The 24,684-nt window shown below is 36.6% G+C and overlaps 1 protein-coding gene across 1 annotated transcript; it reads right to left on the reverse strand.

Moving 5' to 3' along the window:
* Nucleotides 1-68: 68 nt before the first annotated feature.
* On the reverse strand, nucleotides 69-23,316 carry SPESP1 (sperm equatorial segment protein 1). Its single transcript, XM_079913864.1, is given in 3 exon segments — nucleotides 69-867; nucleotides 870-1,774; nucleotides 23,067-23,316. Coding segments are annotated over 3 exon segments (1,008 nt in total). The 5' UTR covers nucleotides 23,137-23,316; the 3' UTR covers nucleotides 69-834.
* Between the last annotated feature and the right edge of the window lie 1,368 nt (nucleotides 23,317-24,684).

Here is a 24,684-nt window from a genome sequence, read left to right on the forward strand (position 1 = left end):
TATTTATTAAACTATAAATGACTCACTTGATAAGTGAATAAATAAATGAATTTAAATATAATACCAGTCAAATCATGAAACAGAATTACCTGTACCATAATTACAATATTACAGTTAACCTAAATTGTGTTAGTCATACTCCCAAATAAAAGATTTGCAAAGCTTCAGTGTATATGTATATAAACAAACAAAAAGAGAAAATAAGTGAGAATGATTTCATTACAAATCCCGGTTACAGTCCCTCACTGATACTCCAAAAGTATTTAACAACAAAGGAACAGGGATGTATCTTAATGTATCATCCACCTTTCAGAGGAGGCACATATATATTCAAATAAAAGTAGTTCTGATACATACTCCAACTATGCTATTCAGATAGAAAACTCAGATCCTCTGAAAGAGTAATAAAGACCACATATCCTAAAATTTTACATTTATATGCAATTATTGAAAACCAGCGACATATACAGACTGCACAAGTCTCTTAAGTCTTATAAAATGGATGAATTTGCTAACCTATTCAAGTAAAATCAAAGCTTAAACATTTTATGGATTAGATCTTTATAACTTTTAAAATTAATGAGAAAAAACTACAAACTCCTGAACCAAAATTTTATTTTAAATTGTTAGGTTTTAGTGTATATGAAAACTTTTCATAATACATGACACATAAAGATGTTAGCACATTGAACTACAATAGAAAATATTTTTATACAACTTTTGAATCACTAATATGCTTATTTCCCCTGTGAATGAATGCACAGTTAGCTTAGATCAACTTTGTCATGAATATCAAGTAGTTTTTAAAGTTTTATATTATTGTTTAATAACTTCCTAATGAGGTTTTGAGTTTCTCCTTGACTTACACATAATATTGTTTTTAATATATTGAATACTGCAGTAGCTTTTCCTCTCATCTCTGGTGGAACATATTTAATATCTAAATATTCAGGTAATTTAGATCTAGAGTTATACAGCATGTTAATAACAGTTTCAATGTCATCAACTCCATCACTGCTTTGTCCTAGTGGTAACATCTGGGATTTATACATTTTTTCTAATTTACGTTCTGCTGCTGTTGCTAGAGCAAGGCTTCGTTTTAGGTGTTCTTTAGAGGCTCGAATGTCTTCTCTATATTCTGGCTTGAAACTCTCAGGAAGAGGTACCTGTTGCACCTGTGAGCCGATATCTTCAATTTTTTTCAAAATGTCTTTATTATACAAATTGTGTGGTTCAGGATTTTCCATTTCATAGTTGCCTGAGAGCTGAGGAACACCTTCTGTGGCAATATCCAAGTCAGTGTTCCTACTTAAAGAGGTGACACCTTGACTTGTAAATGATTCAGTAACAATTGGCAATTGCTCTGGTGCCTCAGTTTGACTTACAGTTGGCTCTGGCTCTGGCTCTTCTTTCTCAATATAAGGTTCTTTTGCATGTAAATCAACAGAAATGTTATTTGGTTTAATTGACCAGAAAGCTGTACTTTTAGTATGGTTTTTTTTATCTATTTCCAGTGTGAAGCCCCTAGTAGGGAAAGTTGTAGTTTCTTCACTGACAGGATTGATTAAAACATCATTCTCAGCTGGAGCTTCATCATGTGTAAACTTTACCTCCTTAAATTTTGATACCCTCGATCCTACAGAATCAGCATTATTTGGAGACTCTGATCTTTTCTGATGACCTGGCTCCTTAGTGGGAATACTTAGTACTAGGTTCTGTAAAACTTGTACATAATGATTCAATTTTTGTTCTTCATCAGGCGTCACAGTTATTCCTTAAGGGGAAAAATCCAAACAATAAGTAACATTTATTATTATGTATGACATATTGACAGAATCTACTCACCTAAATTTACTTCATACGCCATCACTTAAAAGTTGAGATAAAGAACCAAGAAATAAAGCACCTTTGACACAGTCAACTCTCATTTAAAGGAACAAAATTATTTTTTCAGATTCTTATTAAAACAGATGAGCAAAATTAGTGCAAAAGTTACATATTAACACAATTCTCTATATCTCTTTGCTTTTACTCTCCCATATAACTTATGATTCAGTAGGCAACTTACTAAAACAAAATTCTTGGTTATGTCCTCTAACACAGTGGTGTGCCGTAGTAGGCTTAGAGTGGCTCACCAGAGCCAATTATTAAATTTTTAGGAATTTTGTGAGCCAGATGGTAAACACAGACATTGTTAAAAATTAAATTATCTGAATTTACAATTAAGTAAATGTATTCAAAACAAGGTAATATTCAAAACTTATCACTTTTATTTTATTTCATTTTCCTATTATTTATGCTCTTGAGGTTATTTACATCTAGTATGTTATAAATGCTATATATGCTATATAATGGTATGCCATTGTTTATCTCTTTCACCTCCCTGATGAGTGATATCAAGTAGGTACTTTGAAATCAACCATGGTGAGAGTATCTGCCTCATGTAAATGGGCAAACACCATAAGTCAGGGTGTACCCACCTCTCGGAAAAGCCAGTTGTTAAACATTTACTGGTATATCACTGCCTTCAACCCAGCAAAAATCTAACTACAGCCTGTGGGTCACATCCACCCAAATATTTTCATTAATAAAGTTTTTTTGAAACTCAGTCAGTCTCGCCCCTTTGTTTATGTATTGTGTATGGCTGCTTTGGGCTGCAGCAGTAGAGTTGAATAGTTGGAACAGAGACGATATGGCCTACGAAGCTGAAAATACTATCTGGCCCTTTACAGAAAAAGTTTACAGAAAAGTTCCTGGTTTAAATCATCCATATTTTACTCTTACAACAAAATGGCAGTTCTATTCATACTGGTATTTTGCAGTATCTGAGTGGTGAAGCCTCTCATTTCCAATGTGGAAAACGGAAAAGATTATTGAATAATATATTCTGAAATTCTGCTCAACTCCCCAACTCCAGAGTCAGAAGTTTTTAATTTTAAGTGCTAGAATTTTGTGTTACATGTAATTTTGAATTGATTTCGCCACTGTCATGGATACAAACTGATTTAATTCAAGGAAGTAAGTCACTTTTTCCCAAACACTAATGAATAACTTCTATCTGAACCCTCCCTCTGCAGGCAAAATGAAATAACAAAATTTCTGCTCAGGAGGCACTTTTATTCAGCTCTTTGGCAAGCACAAAATAGTCCAAAAACGATTTACCTCCTCTCTTCCTTAACTCATCTGTTACAACTTAGAAAGACCAGATGGAATTTTAATCAAAATTGAAATTATATTTCTAAATTTTAAAAATCTTAACCAGAACAGTTTAGTGAGTCAATGTGATAGTGGAAAGACACTAGACTTGTCTACTAGAGATCTAGATTCTAAAAGGAGACTCTGTGTTTTATGTCATGTTCAGAAAAGTCTTGCATACCCTGAGATCCATTTGATGATGATGGGTGAAAAAAGAAAGATATAGAACATAAGGTAGATTTGTATATTATCCCTATAATTTTTTTTTTTTTTTTTTTTGCAGTATGCGGGCCTCTCACTGCTGTGGCCTCTCCCGTTGCAGAGCACAGGCTCCAGACGTGCAGGCTCAGCAGCCATGGCTCACGGGCCCAGCCGCTCCGCGGCATGTGGGATCCTTCCGGACTAGGGCACGAACCCGTGTCCCCTGCATCGGCAGGCGGACTCTCAACCACTGCACCACCAGGGAAGCCCTATCCTTATAATTTTTATGAATCAGTGACATAGCATCATACATTTGTCTGTGAACTGAGAACTTTTTTAATGGATTAGAAGCATGACATACCAAATTCATGTGGGCATTTGCCCCAGAGGAGAGGGAATGGGACTGAAGTTGGTTATTAAAGGGGTCATTAGACTTATCTATAATGTTTTACTCTCTAAGCACACACACACAATCACTTAACATAGTAAACCATTAAAGGTCACATCTTAAAAAGGAAAATAACTTATTTATGTATTCTTATATTTATAAAATACATTGTCCTGAATCTAGAGTTTTCCTGAAGGAAAATATTAAGTAAAATGAATTTGTAGCCTAGTGCAGTCAAAAAAAACCTTTCATTCTGGTCCTGGTTCTACCAGTTTCTAGCATCATGACCTTAGGTAACTACCTAATTTCTCTGAACATTTACTTAACTATGAAATTAAGATACTATATCTGCCCTTTTATCTCACAGAACTAAATAAATTAGTTATTTGAAAACACTTGAAAAGCTACAGAGCACTGTATAAGATAATATTATTCTCTATGAAGGCAAAACTGGTTACATTTCTCATTTTAAAATATAAATTTAAATCCCTAAAAAGAAATAGGCTTTGGATTCTATTTAGTAAAAAAACACTAGAAGCTCTCCTGCTAAAGATAAGGAACAAGATCAGAATACTAATATCTCCATTACTCTTTAACATCATGTTGGAGGTATCAGTCAATGTAATGAGACAAGATAACTGGAAGCATGAGAATTGGGAAGAAAAAGATAAAACTATCTTTATATGCAGATGATATAATTATACATTGAGATAACACAAAAGAATCCATTGAAAAGCTACTACATGGAGTAAGAGAATTTAGTAAAGTAGCAAGTTATAAAATCAACATACAAAAATCAATATACAAATATAAACCAGTTAGAAGATAAAATGAGAAAGAAGATGCTATTATGATAACAAAAAATGAAAGAAAATATCAAATCATAAATTTAAAAAGACATGTCCAAAATTTATATGAGGAATTATACTAGGCTGAATATAGACATCCAGAGACCAGGTCCTAATCCCTGGAACCTGTAAATGTTACCTTACAAATAAACGAGTCACAGGTATGAAATATACAGTATGGAGAATATAGTTATAATTATGTAATATCTTTGTATGGTGACAGATGGTAACTAGACTCATGGTGGTGATCATTTTGAAATGTACAGAAATATCCAATCACTGTACTGTGTAACAGGAACTAACATAGTGCTGTAGGTCAATTATACTTCAAAAACAAACAAACAAACAAACTCACAGAAAAAAGAGATTAGATCTATGGTTACCAGAGGTGGGGGGGGAGGGGAAATTGGATGAAGGCAGTCAAAAGGTACAAATTTCCAGTTATAAGATAAGGACTAGGGACGTAATGTACAATACGCTAAATATAACACTGACGTACATTATATATGAAAGTTGTTAAGAGAGTAAATCCTAAGAGTTCTCATCACAAGGAAAATTTTTTTTCTCTACTTCTTTAATTTGGTATCTATATGAGATGACAGATGTTCACTAAACTTACTGTGGTAATCATTTCATGATGTATGTAAGTCAAATCACTATTCTGTATACCTTAAACTTATACAGTGCTGTATGTCAATTATAACTCAATAAAACTGGTGGTGGGGGGGGGAAAGAGAGGTAGATAAACAATAATTTTTTAAAAGAAAAGAAAAAAGAGTCCATGCAGATGTGATTAAGTTAGGGATCTTGACAAAGGAGATTAACCTGGATTATCTGGGAGGGATCTAAATCCAGTGTTTTTATAAAAGAGAGACAGAGAGATATTTGAAACACACACAGAAGAGGAGGAAGTAACACAGAAGAGGAGGCAGAGTAGAGTGAAGTGGTCATAATATAAAGAATGAGAGACAAGGAAAATATTTTCTCCTAGAGCTTGCAGAGGGACCACAACTCTGCCCTACACCTTAATATTGGCTCAGTAATGCTGATTTTAGATTTCTAGCCTCTAGAACTGTGAGAGAATAAATTTCTGTTGTTTTGAGACACCAAGTTTGTGGTAATTTGTTATAGCAGTCACAGAAAACTGATACAGGAATATAATAAAATCTTCTGAAAGACATAATGTAAACTTCAACAAACAGACATACCATGTTCTAAGACAAGAAGATTCAAAATAAACATGCTCAGATGTCAGATTCTCTGTTAATTTTACACTTAATATGCTCCTAGTAAAATATCATTAATATGTTAATAATATTAATGAAGTTATAAAAATAGATTATAAAGTTCATTTGAACAGAGTAAGAATAGCCAGAAAAACAAGAGGCTAGCCCTATTATATATTAAAATATATTGCAAAGCCTCTATTATAAAAATAGTATAGCACTGTACATGAATAGACAGATGAATGGAACAGAAAATACAGAAATAGATGCAATTGCATATTGAAATACAGCTAAAGGTGAGGGAAGGTTTCAATTTATGAATTATTCCAGCTAATAAATGAAGAAGCCATTTATAATTAGAATGTAATTATTTTGCAATGTATCAATGATTATTTATATCACAAAAGACAAAATCAGACATATGCTTCCTGATAAAAGGACACAGTACCACCTATGAAGTGGTCTTGCAAAAAAGGTCAAACCTGAGTCCAACAAGTTTCTCTAGATGTAACTAACAACATATGGAAAGTACAAGAGACAACAAAAGAAAATATAAAGTACGCCATGGGCATATACTCAGCAAAATCTAGACTACGGAAAGCTATAGGACATATGATCCAATTTCCTCAACAACTGCAAGGGGAAAAATAGAGATGAAGGAGGAACTACAGATTAAAAGAGAATTAACAAACATATCAATGAATTACATGCATGAATCTTATTTGAATCTGAATTCAATTAAACTGGAAAAGAGAGAATCAGGAAAGTTTGAACACTGACCAAGATATTTGGTAATATTAAGAAATTATTATCTTTTTAGGTGTGAAATTCACATTGTTGTAGTTTTTTTAAGGTACTTATATTTCAGTGCTTTATACTGAAATATTTACTGATAAAATTATGTGACGTCTGGAATTTGCTTCTAAATAATCCAAGTCTTAGGAGTTGGGGAGAGGGACCAAGCCTTGGGGAGAGGGATCAAGGAGGTAAGGTGGAAAGGAATGTGGGTGGAAATATCAATGAAACAAGATTAATTATAGGTTAATAATAGTTGAAACTGGTTATAGATATATGACAATTATACCATTCTTTCTACTTGTGTATATATTTAAACTTCTCCATGATAAAATGTTTTTAAAAACCTGTTTTGGAAAAATTTCAATTCTGGGCAACTATTCATAAGCAAATCTAAAGTCTGCAACCAACAGTGGTTTAAATGCTTCTTAAAAGACATTGCTATTAGATTACAGTCTGCTAAACATTCAATTTTTAATAACCTGTCTCTTCTCAAAGTAGTAAATAGGATATCCAGGTTACTATTAGGCAAATTAGATTGTCAAAGGACAGAAATAGGTGATACTTATTGCTAGTTGATTCCTAAAAGAACTGAAGTACTCATAATCCCTTTATACTGAAACTCAGGCAACTCTAAAAATCCTGTTCATGGCTGCCTAAAAACAGAGCACCCTACCTTTTACCTTGCTTTCCCTCCCCTCTTCATGTACTCTTTGTCTATACACTGTTCTATTGTTAAATCCACCCTCTCCGCACACACTTCCCACCTCCTTTTTTCCTCCAAAAACATCTACATATTTCATATTGACTGCTCTTGCCAGTCAATTTGATCATTATAAAATTGTTCACAAAGCATCTGAAAAAGAACAGATATATGTATATGTATAACTGAATCACTTTGCTGTATACCTGAAGCTAACACAACATTGTAAATCACCTATACTCCAATATAAAATAAAATTTTTTTTAAAATGTTCACAAAGCAAGGTAGTAAAAGATAATGAAGGCTCAAATATCCCTACAAATGGCCCTGGCCACTGTGAAAATCTGCTTTTCCCCATTCTTCAGGAGGTGCTAGAAAGATGAACAAAATTCAAATTCTTACAAAGACCAGACAACTCTGCTAGAAGTTTGGTTATTATATTTTGGATATTTGCAGTCTACCCTGGTGTACTTTATAATATTCCCTCTATGTTCACCAGTTAGTGATCCAACCAAACACTGCAATGTCTTAGAATGTGGCTAAAGTAAGAATCTTTTCCACCCTGAGAAGCCATAATGCTGCCTGGAAAGTGCCTCAACTAAGCAGAATGGCTACCTGCTAATGCAGGCTTGAGGTTTAACAGGAATCACAGATATGGAGATTATATCAATAGCTGAGCTTGGGACTGCCTGCACTTTTCTTCTTGAAATAGTACAGGGAGAATTAGTCACATGACAGAAATAACAGAAAAGTAAACAAAATAGTAAAACTGTAGGAACAAAAGTAGCATGAAATCTGAAGGGGAAATTGGAAAACAGTGATTGAAAAGACCATAACAGCTCTGACTGACTGAGCGATTACTATGTGCCAGGCACTATACTAAAGGCTTTGGATGTGAAATGTTCTTTTAAATTAATTAATTAAGTAATTAATTTATGGCTGTGTTGGCTCTTTGTTGCTGCGAGCGGGCTTTCTCTAGTTGCAGCAAGCGGGGGCTACTCTTCGTTGCAGTGCACGGGCTTCTCATTGCAGTGGCTTCTCTTGTTGCGGAACACAGGCTCTAGGCGCACGGGCTTCAGTAGTTGTGGCTCGCTGGCTCTAGAGCGCAGGCTCAGTAGTTGTGGCACACGGGCTTAGGTGCTCCGCGGCATGTGGGATCTTCCCAGACCAGGGCTCAAACCCGTGTCCCCTGCATTGGCAGGCGGATTCTTAACCACCGCACCACCAGGGAAGTCCCGTGAAGTGTTTTTATAAAGCGGAAAAGGAGGACACCTAGAAAGGATAAGTAATTTGCCTGATATTATATTTAATTTATAAGTGGTAATAAGGGATCCAAACACAGTCTGCCTTACTTCAAGCAGGTACACATAACAACTACACAATGTTGTCATAAAAAGATGACACTAGGATGCTGGCAAAATAGTAAAAGTATGATAATAAAATTGTTCTGAAGGAATTCAGCTCTATTTTTAAATACACATGAATACTAAAATATCATAAATAAATAGGTAAAATATACAAAATTTTGCTCTACTGTCAACTGGACCAAAATGTATCCCTTTCATGTATTAAGATGTATTGACAATATTAAAAATAACTGATCCAAATTTAACATGTTTTCTTTCTTTCTCTCTTTCCTTCTCTCTCTCTCTCTCTCTCTCCTTCCCACACCACGCTGTGGGATCTTACTTCCCTGACCAGGGATCAAACCTGCGCCCCCTGCAGTGAAAGCACAGTCTTAACCAGTGGACCACCAGGGAAGTCCCTAACGTTTTCTTAACACAAAGTATGGGTAGGAACTGACAGTCAATGACTTACAATGGAATATATTCACTTCACACAGAGGTAAAAAAGCAAATTAATTAATTTTGAGTTTATTCTGAGGAAAATAATAAAATCATGATTTAAAATGAGTAATGAGGGCTTCCCTGGTGGTGCAGTGGTTGAGAGTCCGCCTGCCGATGCAGGGCACACGGGTTCGTGCCCCGGTCCGGGAAGATCCCACATGCCGCGGAGCGGCTGGGCCCGTGAACCATGGCTGCTGAGCCTGCACGTCTGGAGCCTGTGCTCCGCAACGGGAGAGGCCACAACAGTGAGAGGCCCGCGTACCGCAAAAAACAAAAACAAAAACAAAAATAAAATGAGTAATGAAATATAAAACTTCAATCAACAAACAATACATTCAAAACACACACTTCCTCCTCATAGAATAGTCAATTAAAGGAGGAAGAAGAGGGTTAAGGAATAACATAAAAGTCAATTAGCATGAAAACTTGCTAAAATTCACTGTTCATAAACAAATGCAAGTTAAAAACAATTTTTCTTTTACCAATTAGGCAGAAAAAAATTTTAAACAATAAAACCTAGGATTGTCATGTGCGTATGTTACTTCTTTAGTAAAAGAAGTAACTTCCTTACTTTCTGATCCCCAGATTTTTCATTAGTCTCTCTCTAGCATGCTGGTCTTTTCTTTATAAAACTTGGGATAATTTTGATTATGTATATATTTAATGTTTGCTAACTGCTACATATGATAAGCTCTTTGAGAGCTGTGACCATGTCTGCTTTGTTTTCTGTTTCCCCTGTTCTAACCAGTGCCTAGCACCATAGTAGACAGTCAAAAGGCATCTGTTAAATGAATGATTAAATGAATGAACCAAATGCTGGCAAGTATGTAAATTAATTGTACTTCCCATAATTTACCTTAAGGAAATAATCACATGCAAAAAAATTTCTAAAGAAGAATGCTGTAGAGGAAAACTAAGCTCCATGTTATGTTTAAGATAAATCTGCTGGTCTAAAGACTGTTTTTTATTGTTTCTTTGTTTTGATTTGGTTTAAGTTTGCTTTTTGTTTGCTTTTGGCTAATAGTCTAAAAATAATTAGGGAGAAAATCTGGACAAGTAAAAAAAGTTCTTATTTAGGCAAAGCAGGCAGTTTTTTTATAATAAAAGATACTGCTTTCACCATATTTTTCTGAATTTCTAAATCTGGTTTATCTAAAACAACATCATAAACATTGTTGTTAAACAACTCCAATTTTCAGGAAGCCCCTGAACTTCTAAGTGGTTCTTACTAAAAGGCATAATATAAGTTGAGATCACATAAATTTAACTAAATTTGCTTATGTTCTATTAATTTTCTTTTATTGCATTTTATCAATCTCTAAAATAACATCACATTAACATAACTTTAAGAAAATTATAATCTTAGGCAATGTTAATATATCTTCATGGTTTATCTATTACATATTTTAAAGTATACAATTTAACGGTTTTTAGTATAGCCACAGTTGTGGAACAATTACCACAATCTAAATTTAAAACACCACCCCAGAAAGAAGCCCACCCCTACCCCTCAGCCTTAGGCAACCACTAATCTACTTTCTGTCTCTCTACGAAATGCCTATTCAAGACATTTCATATAAATGAAATCATACAATATGTGTTCTTTTGTGACTAGCTTTTTTCACTTAGTATAATATTTTCTAGGTCATCCATGTTGTAGCATATATCAGTATGTCATTCATTTTTTTTTTTTTTTTTTTTTTTTGCGGTACACGGGCCTCTCACTGCTGTGGCCTCTCCCGCCGCGGAGCACAGGCTCCGGACGCGCAGGCCCAGCGGCCATGGCCCATGGGCCCAGCCGCTCCGCGGCATGTGGAATCTTCCCGGACTGGGGCATGAACCCGTGTCCCCTGCATCGGCAGGCCGACTCTCAACCACTGTGCCACCAGGGAAGCCCTGTCATTCATTTTTATGGCTAAATAATGGACCATTGTACTGATGTAACCCATTTTGTTTATTCATTCATCAGCTGATGGACATTTGGGTCATTTCTACTTTTTAGTGATTATAAGTAATGTTGCTACGAACATTCATGTACAAGTTTTTGTGTGGATGTATTAATACATTTTCATTTCTCTTGAGTACATGCCTAGGAGTGGAACTGACACTATGTTTAATCCTTTCAAGAACTACCAAAGCAGTTGCATTCTCACCAGCAGTATATGAGGGTTCTAATTTCTCCGTATGATTCCAATACTTGTTATTGTCTGTCCTTTTGATATGGCCATCTCTGTGGGTGTGAAGTCCTATCTCATTGTGGTTTTGACTCATATTTCTCTAACAGCTAATGATATTAAGCACCTTTCCATGTGCCTGTTGACCATCTGTGTATCTGTTGTAGAGAAATGTCTATTCTGATAGTTTCCCCAGCTTTTAATTGAGTTGCTTTATTATTACTGAATCGTAAGAATTCTTTATATATTCTGGAGACCAGTCCCTTATCATTTATATGATCTGAAAATATTTTCTCCTACTCTATGAGTTGTCTTTTTACTTTCTTAAAGTTATCATTTGTAGCACAGAAGTTTTAAATTTTGACATAGTTCAATTTATCTTTTTTTTTCTTTTGTTGCTTATGCTTCTGGTGTCATACCTAAGAAACCACTGCCAAATCCAAGGACACAAAGATCTACACCTACATTTTCATCTAAGAGTTTTATAGTTTTAGCTCTTACATTAGATCTATGATCCAGTTTGAGTTAATTTTTGTATATGGTTTGAGGTAAGGGTCTAACTTCATTTTCTTTTCCTGGTGTCCGAGCACCATTTGCTGAAAAGACTATTCTTTTCCCCACTGAATTGTCTTGGCATCCTTGTTGAAAATCAATTGACCATAAGTGTAAGAGTTCCTTTCTGGACTCTCAATTCAATCCCATTAATATATGTCTATTCCTTTTTTTTTTTTTTAATGTGTGGCACACTTTTATGTTTTCTATTCTCTTCTTTCTTTTTAAATTTAATTTTTATTTTATATTAGGGTATACTTGATTTACAATACTGTGTTAGTTTCCAGTATACAGCAAAGTGATTCAGTTATATGTATATATACACCTCTATTCTTTTTCAGATTCTTTTCCCATATAAGTCATTACAGAATATTGAGTAGAGTTCCCTGTGCTATACAATAGGTCCTTGTCGATTATCTATATTATATATAGTAGTGTATATATGTTAATCCCAAACTCCTATATGTATATGTCTAATCTTATGCCAGTACTACACGGTCTTGTTTACTGCAGCTGTAATACTAAATTTCGAAATCTCCTTGAACTTTGTTCTTTTTCAGGATTGTTATGGGTATCTGAGTCTCTTGCAATTCCATATGAATTTTAGTATCAGTTTGTTAATTTCTAAAAAAAAAGCAGGCTAGAATTTTGATAGGGACTGTGTTGAATGTGGGATCCTCCTGGACCGGGGCACGAACCCGCGTCCCCTGCATCAGCAGGCGGACTCTCAACCACTGCGCCACCAGGGAAGCCCGCCTTTGTATAATTTGACTACATTCTACTCCAATTAATGAACAGTCAAATTATCTTGTTTGGGGTTACTTGTAATTTTTTAAATTGTTTTGTTGTTAAATATACAGTTATCTGATGTATTCTCTATTCTAATTCTTTAATTTTAATTTGAGATTGTTGATGTTTTAATGGACAATTCTTTCTTGATAGCAGCATTACAATACTAGAGTTTAAGGGAAGGCTGTTTTTTATTAGTATACTTTATCAGATGGATGAAAAATATAAGCAGTTTGATCTGTCACTGTCAAGAATTTTATTTGATTAACCTAATGACTCATGTGGTTATGTGCATAACCTTTCTATACAAGGTATGCATGTACTACAAACCTTTCTTTTTTATACAAGTTCTTTCTGGTAAACCCAGTTTTGTATGTGCAAGAAATTTAGAAAATTCCAGTCCTTTAAATTTCTATGCAAGATTTTATATATTTGCATACATTAAAATATAATGCTTGGGCTTCCCTGGTGGCGCAGTGGTTGAGAGTCCGCCTGCCGATGCAGGGGACACAGGTTCGTACCCCAGTCTGGAAAGATCCCACATGCTGTGGAGCGGCTGGGCCCATGAGCCATAGCCACTGAGCCTGCACATTCGGAGCCTGTGCTCCGCAATGGGAGGGGCCACAACGGTGAGAGGCCCACAAACCGCAAAAAAAAAAAAAAATATATATATATATATATAGTGCTTATAAACTAGTTGGTAATATTTTGTTTCTTGGTTTAGGCACTGGTTACACAGGAGCATTAACTATAAAAATTCATTAAGCCATACATTGTGATTATGCACTTTATTCTACATATATTATATATTTAAAATCTCATTTTTGTAACTGTTTTGCATTATAGTTACTAGACATTAACACATTTTTAAATCATTTTTAAAGAACCAGAATTTATAAAATTTAATTTTATCAATAGACGTTATTTTCATTTTAGTTAGCAGAGCTAACTGAAGACATATATAAACCAAGAGTTATATTTACCAGTTTCATTATGCCATAACTTTTATCACTTTAAAGAGGAAGTTAATATAAAATTTCTTAAATTTAAGATTATGAATCTGAAAATAGAACTCATAAGATTTTTTTTCTTCTACCAAAGAGTTAGGAGTGGTTTGGTTCCCCTATCACAGCTAAGAAACTATGGTTTATGTGACCAAAGATATTGTAAATTTTTTTAAATTAAAAAATATGATTTTTAGGTTTAGTTACTCATTTTAAGCTATAAATAATGGTTTTAACACATGTAAATTAACTGGCTTATTTTATTTGCTCAAGAAACTGCATAAAAAACCACTCCAAGAAAACTTAGTGCTCTGTCTTCTGTGCAAATATACTGTACACTAATCAAGTTTTGAAAATGATATTGGGAAGTCTCAAGTTCTTAAAAATACACCATTAAGCACCAATTAAAATATCTAATTTCATGAATATATCTAACTGAATAAAACTTCAATTGGTAATAGGTGTGAAAAAAAATTTCTTCTACAACATCTATTTAAAAGAATGGAAATATATAATTGTATTTTTTGTAAACATCCCAAAGGCTACACCTTTATCTGTTTCTGGAGAGATTTCCTAATCAGTAAAGCTAAAACGCATTAAGTGTTTTAACTAACAATTTTTTCCAGAAAAACCTTACTCTCAAAAAAGGGGTGGGGGGAGAGTTTTTATGCTCCTAAAAAGTGACAGCATGCCAAAAATTACAATAAAATGTAATGACAGTAATAAAATGCTAACATTAAAAAGCTTATTTAGAAACACACCTAGTTCCTTTGAGACTAAAATTTTAAAAAAGGAAAAAACATGTCACCCTAAATCTTGGCCAAAGAACCAATAGTTTCTAAGCCGAATAAAGAGGAAAACTAAACCACTCCCACTTCTTCTTTGGTTAAAAAAGGGTGGGCGTGGGGGTTTGATTTCTTTTAAAAGATATATAACCTCAAATTTGGGAGCTTTACTATGAAAAATCTTTACTTCAAAGGGTAATAAAATATAGGGTAATAATAACAGTAGGTAATTTTAATATATCTTTGGGAAGTTCTTTATTTAATGTAACAATTTAAAATTTCAGAAGAATATTGGTCAATTTTAGGTCTTTTTAAAAATTTTGCTTTTAAAAAAGTATTTTTATGTGTTTTACTTGTATGGTGATTGTGTAGTTATCACAGAATACAAAACTGGAAAGCAAATAGGGCACATCCAAATCTATGCAGAATTTGGGTTTTTGCACTTGAGGTCCACATAGCTAAACTTTTCAAGAACTGTACTGAACAACACATAAATAAAATGTGAATATGAGATCTCACTTGAAATGTGTTACAAACCAAACACTTGGTATCTTAAAAACTGGTTATTATAAAACTTATACAATACTGTAAAGTCACAAGGACCAACAGAATTCTTCCATTAAAATGTGCTATGTAGAGTCTACCTTTTATAGTCCTCTGATAATACTTAATATGAATTGTATTTTACTTTGACATTAACTTGGTTATAATTACTGACATTCTTAATTATGAACCTGCAAACTAAAACAATTTTAGATTAATAGCATAGGTATTTATCTAAAGATTTTTAAAAGAAAAAAACTTGAGGTTTGGCATCAAACTGATTTTAAAGTAAAAAGAATGTTGCTCGTAAAATAATGTACACTGGTTAATTGCCTATAATAATTAAAAATTAAAGGAAAATTTTAGATAAACTCTCAAAATATTGAATTTATTTACAGTCTCTTTAAATTATTTAGAGTACTATGAATCACTACTCAGATAAAATTCTATCTAAATAAATTAAATGGATATCTGATAGTCAATTAAGACTTCTCTCTGCTTTCCAACAGCTAGTACCTTATACACAAACTGGAAAATAATATAGACAAAAGCACTGTAAACTTAATTCCAACATATTTTGACCAAAATAAAAACAGGGGCTTCCCTGGTGGCACAGTGGTTGAAAGTCTGCCTGCCAATGCAGGGGACACGGGTTCGTGCCCCAGTCCGGGAAGATCCCACATGCCGCGGAGCAGCTAGGCCTGTGAGCCATGGCCGCTGAGCCTGCGCGTCCAGAGCCTGTCCTCTCCAACGGGAGAGGCCACAACAGTGAGAGGCCCGCGTACCACAAAAAATAAATAAATATAAATAAAAACAGGTCATCACATAATTCCCATGCATGTCCTACTTAGGTACTCTTGTTTACTTGTAAAACACATTGCCTCTTCCATAAGCCCCAAATAAAATGTTTTAAAACAATATATCTGGACTTCCAATTCCAAAAAGATAGAAAACATGTATTTTTCCCCGTATCCTTACTACTAAGCACAGTTAAAACCCCTGAACATTATATGTAAGACAAGCATGAGATGAGAAGACTTGGAAAGGTGGAGAGAGGAAGAGAGACCAACTAGGGACTTCAGGACCTGAGTAATGACACAGCAGTGAATTCCCTGGGTTTTCTTTTTGCCACATATACCCTAGACTGGGGACTGGAGATGCTGGCAATCCAGAAACACCAATGGACACAGACAAAAACGGCTCCAAGAAAAGACTGCTCTCTGCATAGCCAAAGGACCAGGAAAAGAATAGCTGAGCAAGACAAAAAAATTTTTTAAGAAGCCAAAACCACAGAAACACTGCAATCCTACCCCTCCACCAGCAAAGGCTGAGTGGAGAACATAGACTTTCACCCTCATCAAGCTTCACTGAGCTGCCCCGACCCCTCTGCCCTTATCCCACAGAAATGCCGCTGCAAGTGTGAATATCTCTTCAAGTAGAGAAGACTAAGCAAGGAGCTAGGACTTTCTTCTCCACCCTGTGTTAACAACACAACACTCCCCATCCACCACTGAAGTGGTGTCAGAGGTCTATTTAAATCTGTAGCGGAAGAGCTAAAGAGATGTAAGAGATGATACAGATGTTTGAATTATCTGACAGGGATTTAGAAGTAGCCATCATAAAACTGCTTCAACAAGCAATTATGAACATGTTTGAAACAAATGAAAAATAGAAAGTCTTAGCAAATAAATAGAAAATCTCAGCAAAGAAATAGAATATATAAGGATGAATTCAGTTTTAGAACTGAACAACACAATAACTGAAATGAAAAACTCAATGGGTAGGCTCAACAGCAGAAAGAGGAAAGAAGCAGTGAAGTGGAAGAAGAACAATAGCAATTACCCAATCTGAATAACAGAGAGAAAATGAAAAAAAAAAATTGAACAGAGCCTCAGGGTCTGGTAAGACTGCAACGAAAAGATCTAACATTCATGTCATCTGAGCCTTGAAAGGAAAAAAGAAAAAGGATAAGTCTGCAAAAGCATTCAAAGACATAATAATGGCTGAAAATTTCCCAAATTTGGCAAAAGACATGAATTTACAGATTCAAGAAGCTGAGTGAATCTCAAACAGAATAAACCCAAAGAAATCCATGTCAAGACATATCATGGTCAAACTTCTGAAAACTCTAGAGACAAAGAAAAAAATCTTGAAAGAAGCAAGTTAAATGACAATTTGAATTCTCATGAGAAATCATGAAGCTCAGAAGGAAATGGCATAATATTTCTCAAGTGTTAAAAGGAAAAGGACTGTCAACCTAGGAATTCTTTATCAAGGGAAAATATCCTTCAGGAATGAAAGGATAATCAAGACCTCTCTGATGAAGGAAAATTAAGACAAGTTGTGGCCAGAAGACCTACCCTAAAAGAATGACTAAATGAAGCTCATTAAACAGAAAGGAAATGATAAAAGAAGGAATCCTGAACGTTAAAAAGGAAGAAAGAATAATGGAAGGAGGAAAAATATGGGTAAATTCAATGAGCTTTTCTTTTCCTCTTGAGTTTTCCAAATTAAGTTGAAGCAAAAACTATAATACTATCTGATGTGGTTCTCAATGTATGTAAAATAAATATATATGACAATTATATTATGAATGGGAGAGGGTAAAAGAACATAAAGGGAGGTAAGGTTTCTACATTTCACTGAAACTGGCAAAATACTGAAACCAATAGATTGTGATGTTATGTATACATAATGTAATACCTAGGCAGTACAAAGAAACACACTCAAAAACACTACAAGTCAAGATGGAATTCTAAAAATATCTGTATCTCTCAATATAAGATGGCTGCTATCTGATCATGTGCTTAAAATGCAATTTATGTTTTATTAAAAAACTAAGGCCTTAAAGCCCAATAATATTGTTAATTTAAATTAAAAAATTGGTATGACATTAAATACCTGGTAAGTTAAAAGTACTAGCAAAATGTTCCATATAACTGGGGGAAACCTAGTAGCTCAGTAAAGAAGGAAAGATCAATTTTTAAACTTTTCACATAACGACAAAAAAAGTTAAAGTTCAATGGAATATGTCTGGTCATTGTGCTTTAAGAACTCGTATGTTTTTACTTTGCCCTTGGCCTGTAATCTTGATACAGCAACTGGTGATTGTACCCAAAATTTAACCAAAATCATGGATGCTCATCTTTTAAAAGGTTCAAATATAACTAGGATTTTTATTACCACAGAGTGAAAACCAGAATGGCTTTATCAGTAAAGAACTCATGTATATAAAGCTTAACATACACACTGAATCATTTATAGGTGGGCCAGACTCTGGCTGAATGTCTTAACTTCGGAGAACAAATTGCTTGTATTTTCCGTCCATGTCATGAAATGGGCTCACAAAGAATAGATTTCCCATACTCTACAGAAGTGTTGCAAGTAAGAATTAATACCTGAAAGCTGTCATCATGTAAAAACTGCCATCTAAAACACCAACACCTTCAAATTAAAATGAACTTGAATAACTGAGCTGAAGTACTTCCAACTCAAATCAAAGTTGTAATAACTATGCTTCATTAGAGGTGTGTACTCAAAAAATGATCACAAAAACAAACACTGCATCTTGTTATTCTTCCAGCAGTTTTCCTATAATTTGTTAACTCAAATTTTAATTTTTGCTGGCAGGTAAAACAAACAAGTAATTATGTTTATATTAATTAAATGTCCTGTTAAAGAAACATAACGTTAGGGTTGAGGATAGGGGCAATAGGGAGAGAGGGTGGTAAAAGGGTACAAACTTTCAGTTATAAGAAAAATAAAGCCTGAGGATCTAATGTATAATATGGTGACAACAGTTGATGATACACACAAAAATGTAAAGATGTGAGGTGATATGTGTTAATTAACTCAATGGTGGGAATTCTTTCACAACATATACATATGTCAAATCATCACATTGTACACTTTAAATATATTATAATTTTATTAGACAATTATGCCTCAATGAAGCTGAAAAAAAAAGAAGAAATATAACTTTATGGCTTTGCACTTCTTGGTATTTATGTTTTTGGGTAGTGTCTTTCTTCCCCCACTGAATACAGGCTCTCCCTATGTGACTGTCTTGGCCTGTTACAGGACATTAGCAAATCTGACACTGCACAGGCTTTATAAGAGCTTGTGTACAGGGGGCTTATAAAGCTCCCTCTTGGAAGCTAGTTGCCATGGTATAAAGACACTCGGGCTAGACTACTCAAAGATGAGAAGTCATGCAGAGAAAGACCCTGGAATATGAGCAGCCATGTTGGATGCTCTCATCCAAGTTGAGCTTCCTCAGCTCCACCATATGAAGCAGAACTGCCCAGCTGAGTCCAGACAACCCACAGAATCGTGAGAAATAATAAAATTTGGGGGTGGTCTTTTATGCTGCAACAGATAACCAAAACAGCTTCACTAAATTATATTTTGAAAAAGGAAAACAAATTTAGTTTAGGTAAACAGTTAAAAATCAGGAAGTTATCCTATGAGTACTGTTAAAATTTAATCAGAACCAAAACAAATTCATGACCTTAAAATATATCTCTTCTAGTTCTGTTGAGTAAAGTAACCTAAATAATAATATCACCCAGCACTGATATGCATCCCAGATACTTTGGTCTCTAATACCATGTTCTACTCTGTCTCCTCAAAAGGAGGGCTAATCCCACTCAGAACACGGAATATACCAAGTGGTCTTGGTACAACTGCTTAATGTCAGAAAACAAGAAATCTTTAAAAATACATGAGATCCTATCAAAAGAACACAGAAGACAGCTGAAAAGAACAGAAAAACATAACTTTTTCCCCATAAAATATTAATAGACAGGCTAATTAAACTACCATACCTCCAAAGTCCACCCTCTGGACATTTGCATTAGAAGACATGCTCCTCATTATCTAAAACATTAACGAAGTGTGTCATGACATTCCGTTCACAGGTTTGAAAGACTCTCCCAAGTGCCATGGCCTTGGGCCTTGAAACAGTGAAAAGTGAACGTGCAGCACCAGAACCAAGCGAATTTTATCTTTTTAATGTTCTTGAAATAAAAGGAATCTGCTTTTCCTTCCAGTTTTTCCTTTTCAATTCCATCAATTGCCAATAGATTTGAATAATTATTGCCTTACTACTACTTCCCTTGCCTTCTGTGGTCCATTAGGACAAAAGCCTTCCTAAAGACAAAAAAGACTCACATATTGAGCCTTCTTTTAGCACTAACCTAGAGAACCAAGTTAAGAGTTTTTGTTGTCCTAGCTTAAAACAATCCTCTATCATTACCTCTACTCTTGCTGATTTATCCAAAGAGATGACTAGGAAAAAACAAGTTATTCATGAGATACCCAAAAAAAGGCCCTAAAACTATTTATGACTTAGGTTGTGCTGTGTTTTCATTTTTGAAATCTATTTCACATTCTTGCATTTATAGCTTCAGGCCCATGAATATCTAATGACTTAAAATTATAAAAGGCAGATTATATAATTTATTTTAATAGTAGTTAATAGTACTTAAATATATAACTATTATGTTAATATTACTTTAGAAGTTATACTTTTTTAAAAAAGCAAAAAGTATTCTCTTTAAAAAGAAAAAAGTAAGTTGTACAATGCAATGCATTAAAGAGGCATGATTTTTTTTTTTTTTGGGTACGCGGGCCTCCAACCGCCGCGGCCCCTCCCGCCACGCAGCACAGGCTCCGGACGCGCAGGCCCAGCGGCCACGGCCCACAGGCCCAGCCGCTCCGCGGCATGCAGGAACCCCCCAGACCGGGGCACGAACCCGCCACCAGGGAAGCCCAAGAGGCATGATTTTTAAAACTGAAAAAATACAACTAAAACTAAGGAAAAATCAAATATAAGGAAATTAATTAAATGTATATAAATTTAAGTACATAGTAAAAAGATGTTTATCCAGCATCATCAGGATCTATGTGTATGTAGACGAGTGCAGACTGCTGTACACCCAACTCTCATTTGTATCAAGCTGAATTTAGATTAAACTGGTACTAGCTAATCTTGGGTTGGGCCTAATAAAAAGGTATGAGTAGTTACAAGAAGTACTGATGTTTTCAACAACTGTAATTACTTAATACATACCTGTGATGTTTGTATAAGATAACCTCAAAACTGTCTTGTATTCTAAAAAAAAATTGTTAAAGATGCACTTTTCATTATGAAAACCTATTTGCCTTTTCTTTGGCATGAGAGAGCATTTTTTTTATATGACTCTCTTGCCAACACCGTTGGAATAGTGGACATACAAAATAAAGAATACATAACTGACTTAAATCAAACACAATGAAAAGCCTAGTTTCACAGAGAAAGTAGCCATGTTAGCATTGCCCTACATATCCCTTAAGCCCTTCCATGGAAAAGACGTGAGGTACCTTTTCTAAGGTATCTTCTATGATCTGTGACCTGTATATATTTTCCTCATGTCTTGTATCATCTGTATCTTCAACACAAAATCATTCCTTTCTCTGAGAAGTATCTCTTCATTTCCTAAAAGCCTTAAGAAAGTTTAGGTTAAGAGGGTACAAAGAAAAAGCACAGGCCATGAAATTATGGAGTTAGGCCGGAGACTGTGCTGAGTTGAGTATCCAGGTATTGCTAACCAGCAGTCTCAGAGAGTACTGTGTGACAGAATTAATGTCACTTCAACTAAAGTCTGCATATATGTTAGTCAGTGTGACCTACTGCTCTACAACTACCAAAAGGCAATAGCTGGTGTTAGTAATAATGACCACTAGACAGCAAGAAAAGAATATTATCCTCTTCAGTATGTTCTGTTCCTTTACCGCAAAAAAGAAAAATTTTACAAAGACTTTTGTTTAGAACAGCTATCATAAGGGCTAGTATTGAAAGGGCTAACTTTAGTTATCTAGGGCACTTTATTCAGAACTTTATCCACTACTATTTATGACTTAGGTTGTGCTGTGTTTTCATTTTTGAAATCCAATTTTTAACTAAGACCTTCTAACAAGTCTGAAATACAGCTCTGCATAGCTAGCATGTACTTTAGTACTTTTTTCACACCTACCGGTTAAATTTTATTTAGATAGTTAAATCAAACCCCAACATTACTAGATGCTACAATGAACTACAGTTAGACTAGATGAACAAGCCTCATGGTCCTATCTGGAATATCAGCTATCAGACACTTAAATACTTAAACACCTCGAGGCGTCCGTGTGATGTTAATAGTCTCAGCACCCCTGAATATGACCTTATTAGTTTTCAGCCACCGGGGAGGGACAAGTGGGAAGCTGTAATTCTGCTCAGCTAGGGTTTTGAATCCTGTGCACCCGACGATGCTCTGTGGAAGTGCATAGGAGGTCAGCGAGCGTCCCAGACAGCTGCCCTCAATCCACATGCTCTCCCCGTTTAACCACAGGCTCAAACTCTTTCTGTAAAGGGCCAGAGAGCAAATAGTTCAGATTTTGCAGCCCATCCTGTCTCCGTGGCAACTACTGGACTCTGCAGTTAAAAGGCGGGAAAGCAGCCTGGACAACACATAAAAGAATGAGCTGGCTGTGTTCCAGGAAAACTTAACGAACAATGAAATTGGAATTTCGTACTTCCTGCGCAAGTCACGAAAAGATCACATTTCACATTCACGGCTAAAAATGTGAAAACCATGCCCAGCCAGCCAGCCAGCCATACCAAAGCCGGCCGCCCGGGCCCTCTGGGCGCAGGTGGCCCACCCCGCTTCATCACAGCTGCAGCCAGTCTCGGGTAAACGGGGTCAGGGGAACAAGGACCGTCTCCGCCGGGGTGAAGAGGTCACCCCCGCAGCCCCAGGGACTCAGCCCGGCACAGCCCGGTCACGTTTGGGATCCACTGCCTGGTCGCGCGCAGGTGGGGTCGGAGTAGGACAGGTACAGACCTCGGTACCAGAGGTAGGACTCCTGGACAGTGGAGCTGGGGAGGCATGCAGGACCAAGAAAAGGAAGAGCTGGGTCTTGGACGGGCCCTGAAACCCGGGAATTTCCCCCAGCAGTGTCCCCTGGGGTGGCTGCTACCTCGGGCCGGTCACTCACTCAGATACGTCGGCACGGACGAAGTCCATTGCAAAAGCGAAACTAGAAGGACTACGAACTTCATGGGCATCGTCCGCAGCACTCCACCATACGTCGGGAACGTCCTGGGGCCGCCTGGCCGGTTACCTCAGGCCGAAACGGGATGGCGTCGGCGCCCGACGCTCCTACCTCAGGGCCGTGGGCGCCAGGCAACGGTTGCCTCCAGCGCGCAAGCCTAGAAGCGGTGGATGAGGGGATCGCGAACGGCCGTGGCCCCACCCACTCTTAGCGCCGCGCAGAGGGGCGGGGCCACGGTGCCTCGCCCCGCCCTCGTGCACATGCTTGCTAAGGCTTCGCGGGCCTCCGAAAGTCTTGACACCCCGGGGAATACTGGGGCTTTAAGGGTGGGTGTGCGGTGGCGTCCGACCATGCAGGAAACTGGACTTGTAGCTGTGCCTAAAACAAGGCCTCTGCGCAGAAGGAAGTGTCTCATGGAAGAGATAGATAAATAACCGGCCATTACAACAGCGTGGAAGTGCCGTAATGGGGAAACACTAGGCACTGTGCAGAACAGAGGAGGGGCCCCCATTCCAAAGGGCAGGGACGGGGGAGGTTGCCTAGATGGAGGAAAGCTTGGAGCTCCCCAAGAACTGAAAATAGTTCAGTCTAATTGCCAGGGTGGGGGAGGGGCAGTTGTTGGAGGTGAGGGAGGAGAGCTAGGTAGAAGCACTTAAAGCCACCTTAAGGGGCTTTTTTCAAAAGATTGCATTACATTTTTTGGAAAAGACAAAACTATAGCTGTAGAGAATAGAACAGTGGTCGTCAGGGGTTAGGGATGGGGAAGGGCTTGACTATAAAGGGATAACATGAGGGGTTTGGAGGGAGGGTGATGGAGTGTTGTGGTGACCGCAGAATCTATACGTGTGTTAAAAGTCACAGACTGTAGAATCAATTTTACTGTATGGTAATTTTTTTAATTTACAGACACGCATATCTCTGCCTCAGGAAGCAAGGGCCTTGGATCTTATTCTGAAGTGGGGAGAGAATGCAAGATTATGAGCTGGGAAAGGTGTAATTCGATTTGCACTTCAGAAAGCTTACTATCCTTGCAGTGTCGAGTGGGTTGGAGGGGGAATTCCCTGGTGGTCCCATAGTTAGGACTCAGGGCTTTCACTGCTGTTGCCTGGGTTGGATCCCTGGTCAGGGAACTAAGATCCTGCAAGCCATGAAGCATGGCGAAAAACAAAAACAAAAAGAAAGTGGGTTGGAGGGAAGCAAAACTAGAGGCAGATAACCAAGTTAGGGGCCTGATCCAGTAATCCAGGCACCATTCACTGATACAGTCCTGAACTCATAGTGACAGAGGACATGGGACATGTGGACTGATTTGAGAGACGTTTAGAGCTAGAATCAACAAGACTGGGAAATTAATTGAAAGTGAGGAATGAGAGACATGAATGCTCATGTCTCTAGCTTGGTCACCTCACATGGGTGTGAAATGGGGGTTACAGGGGTGGCAGGGGTGGAGGAGGAAGCTAAGTTTAGTTTCAACATTGTTCTATTGAGATGGGCTTGGGGCTTCCTACTGGAGTGGCCTGTCCAGTGACCAGATGGACATAGGGCTCTGGAGGTAGCTGAG

This window comes from Stenella coeruleoalba (assembly GCF_951394435.1).
Source record: "Stenella coeruleoalba genome assembly, chromosome: 2".
NCBI lineage: Eukaryota > Metazoa > Chordata > Mammalia > Artiodactyla > Delphinidae > Stenella > Stenella coeruleoalba.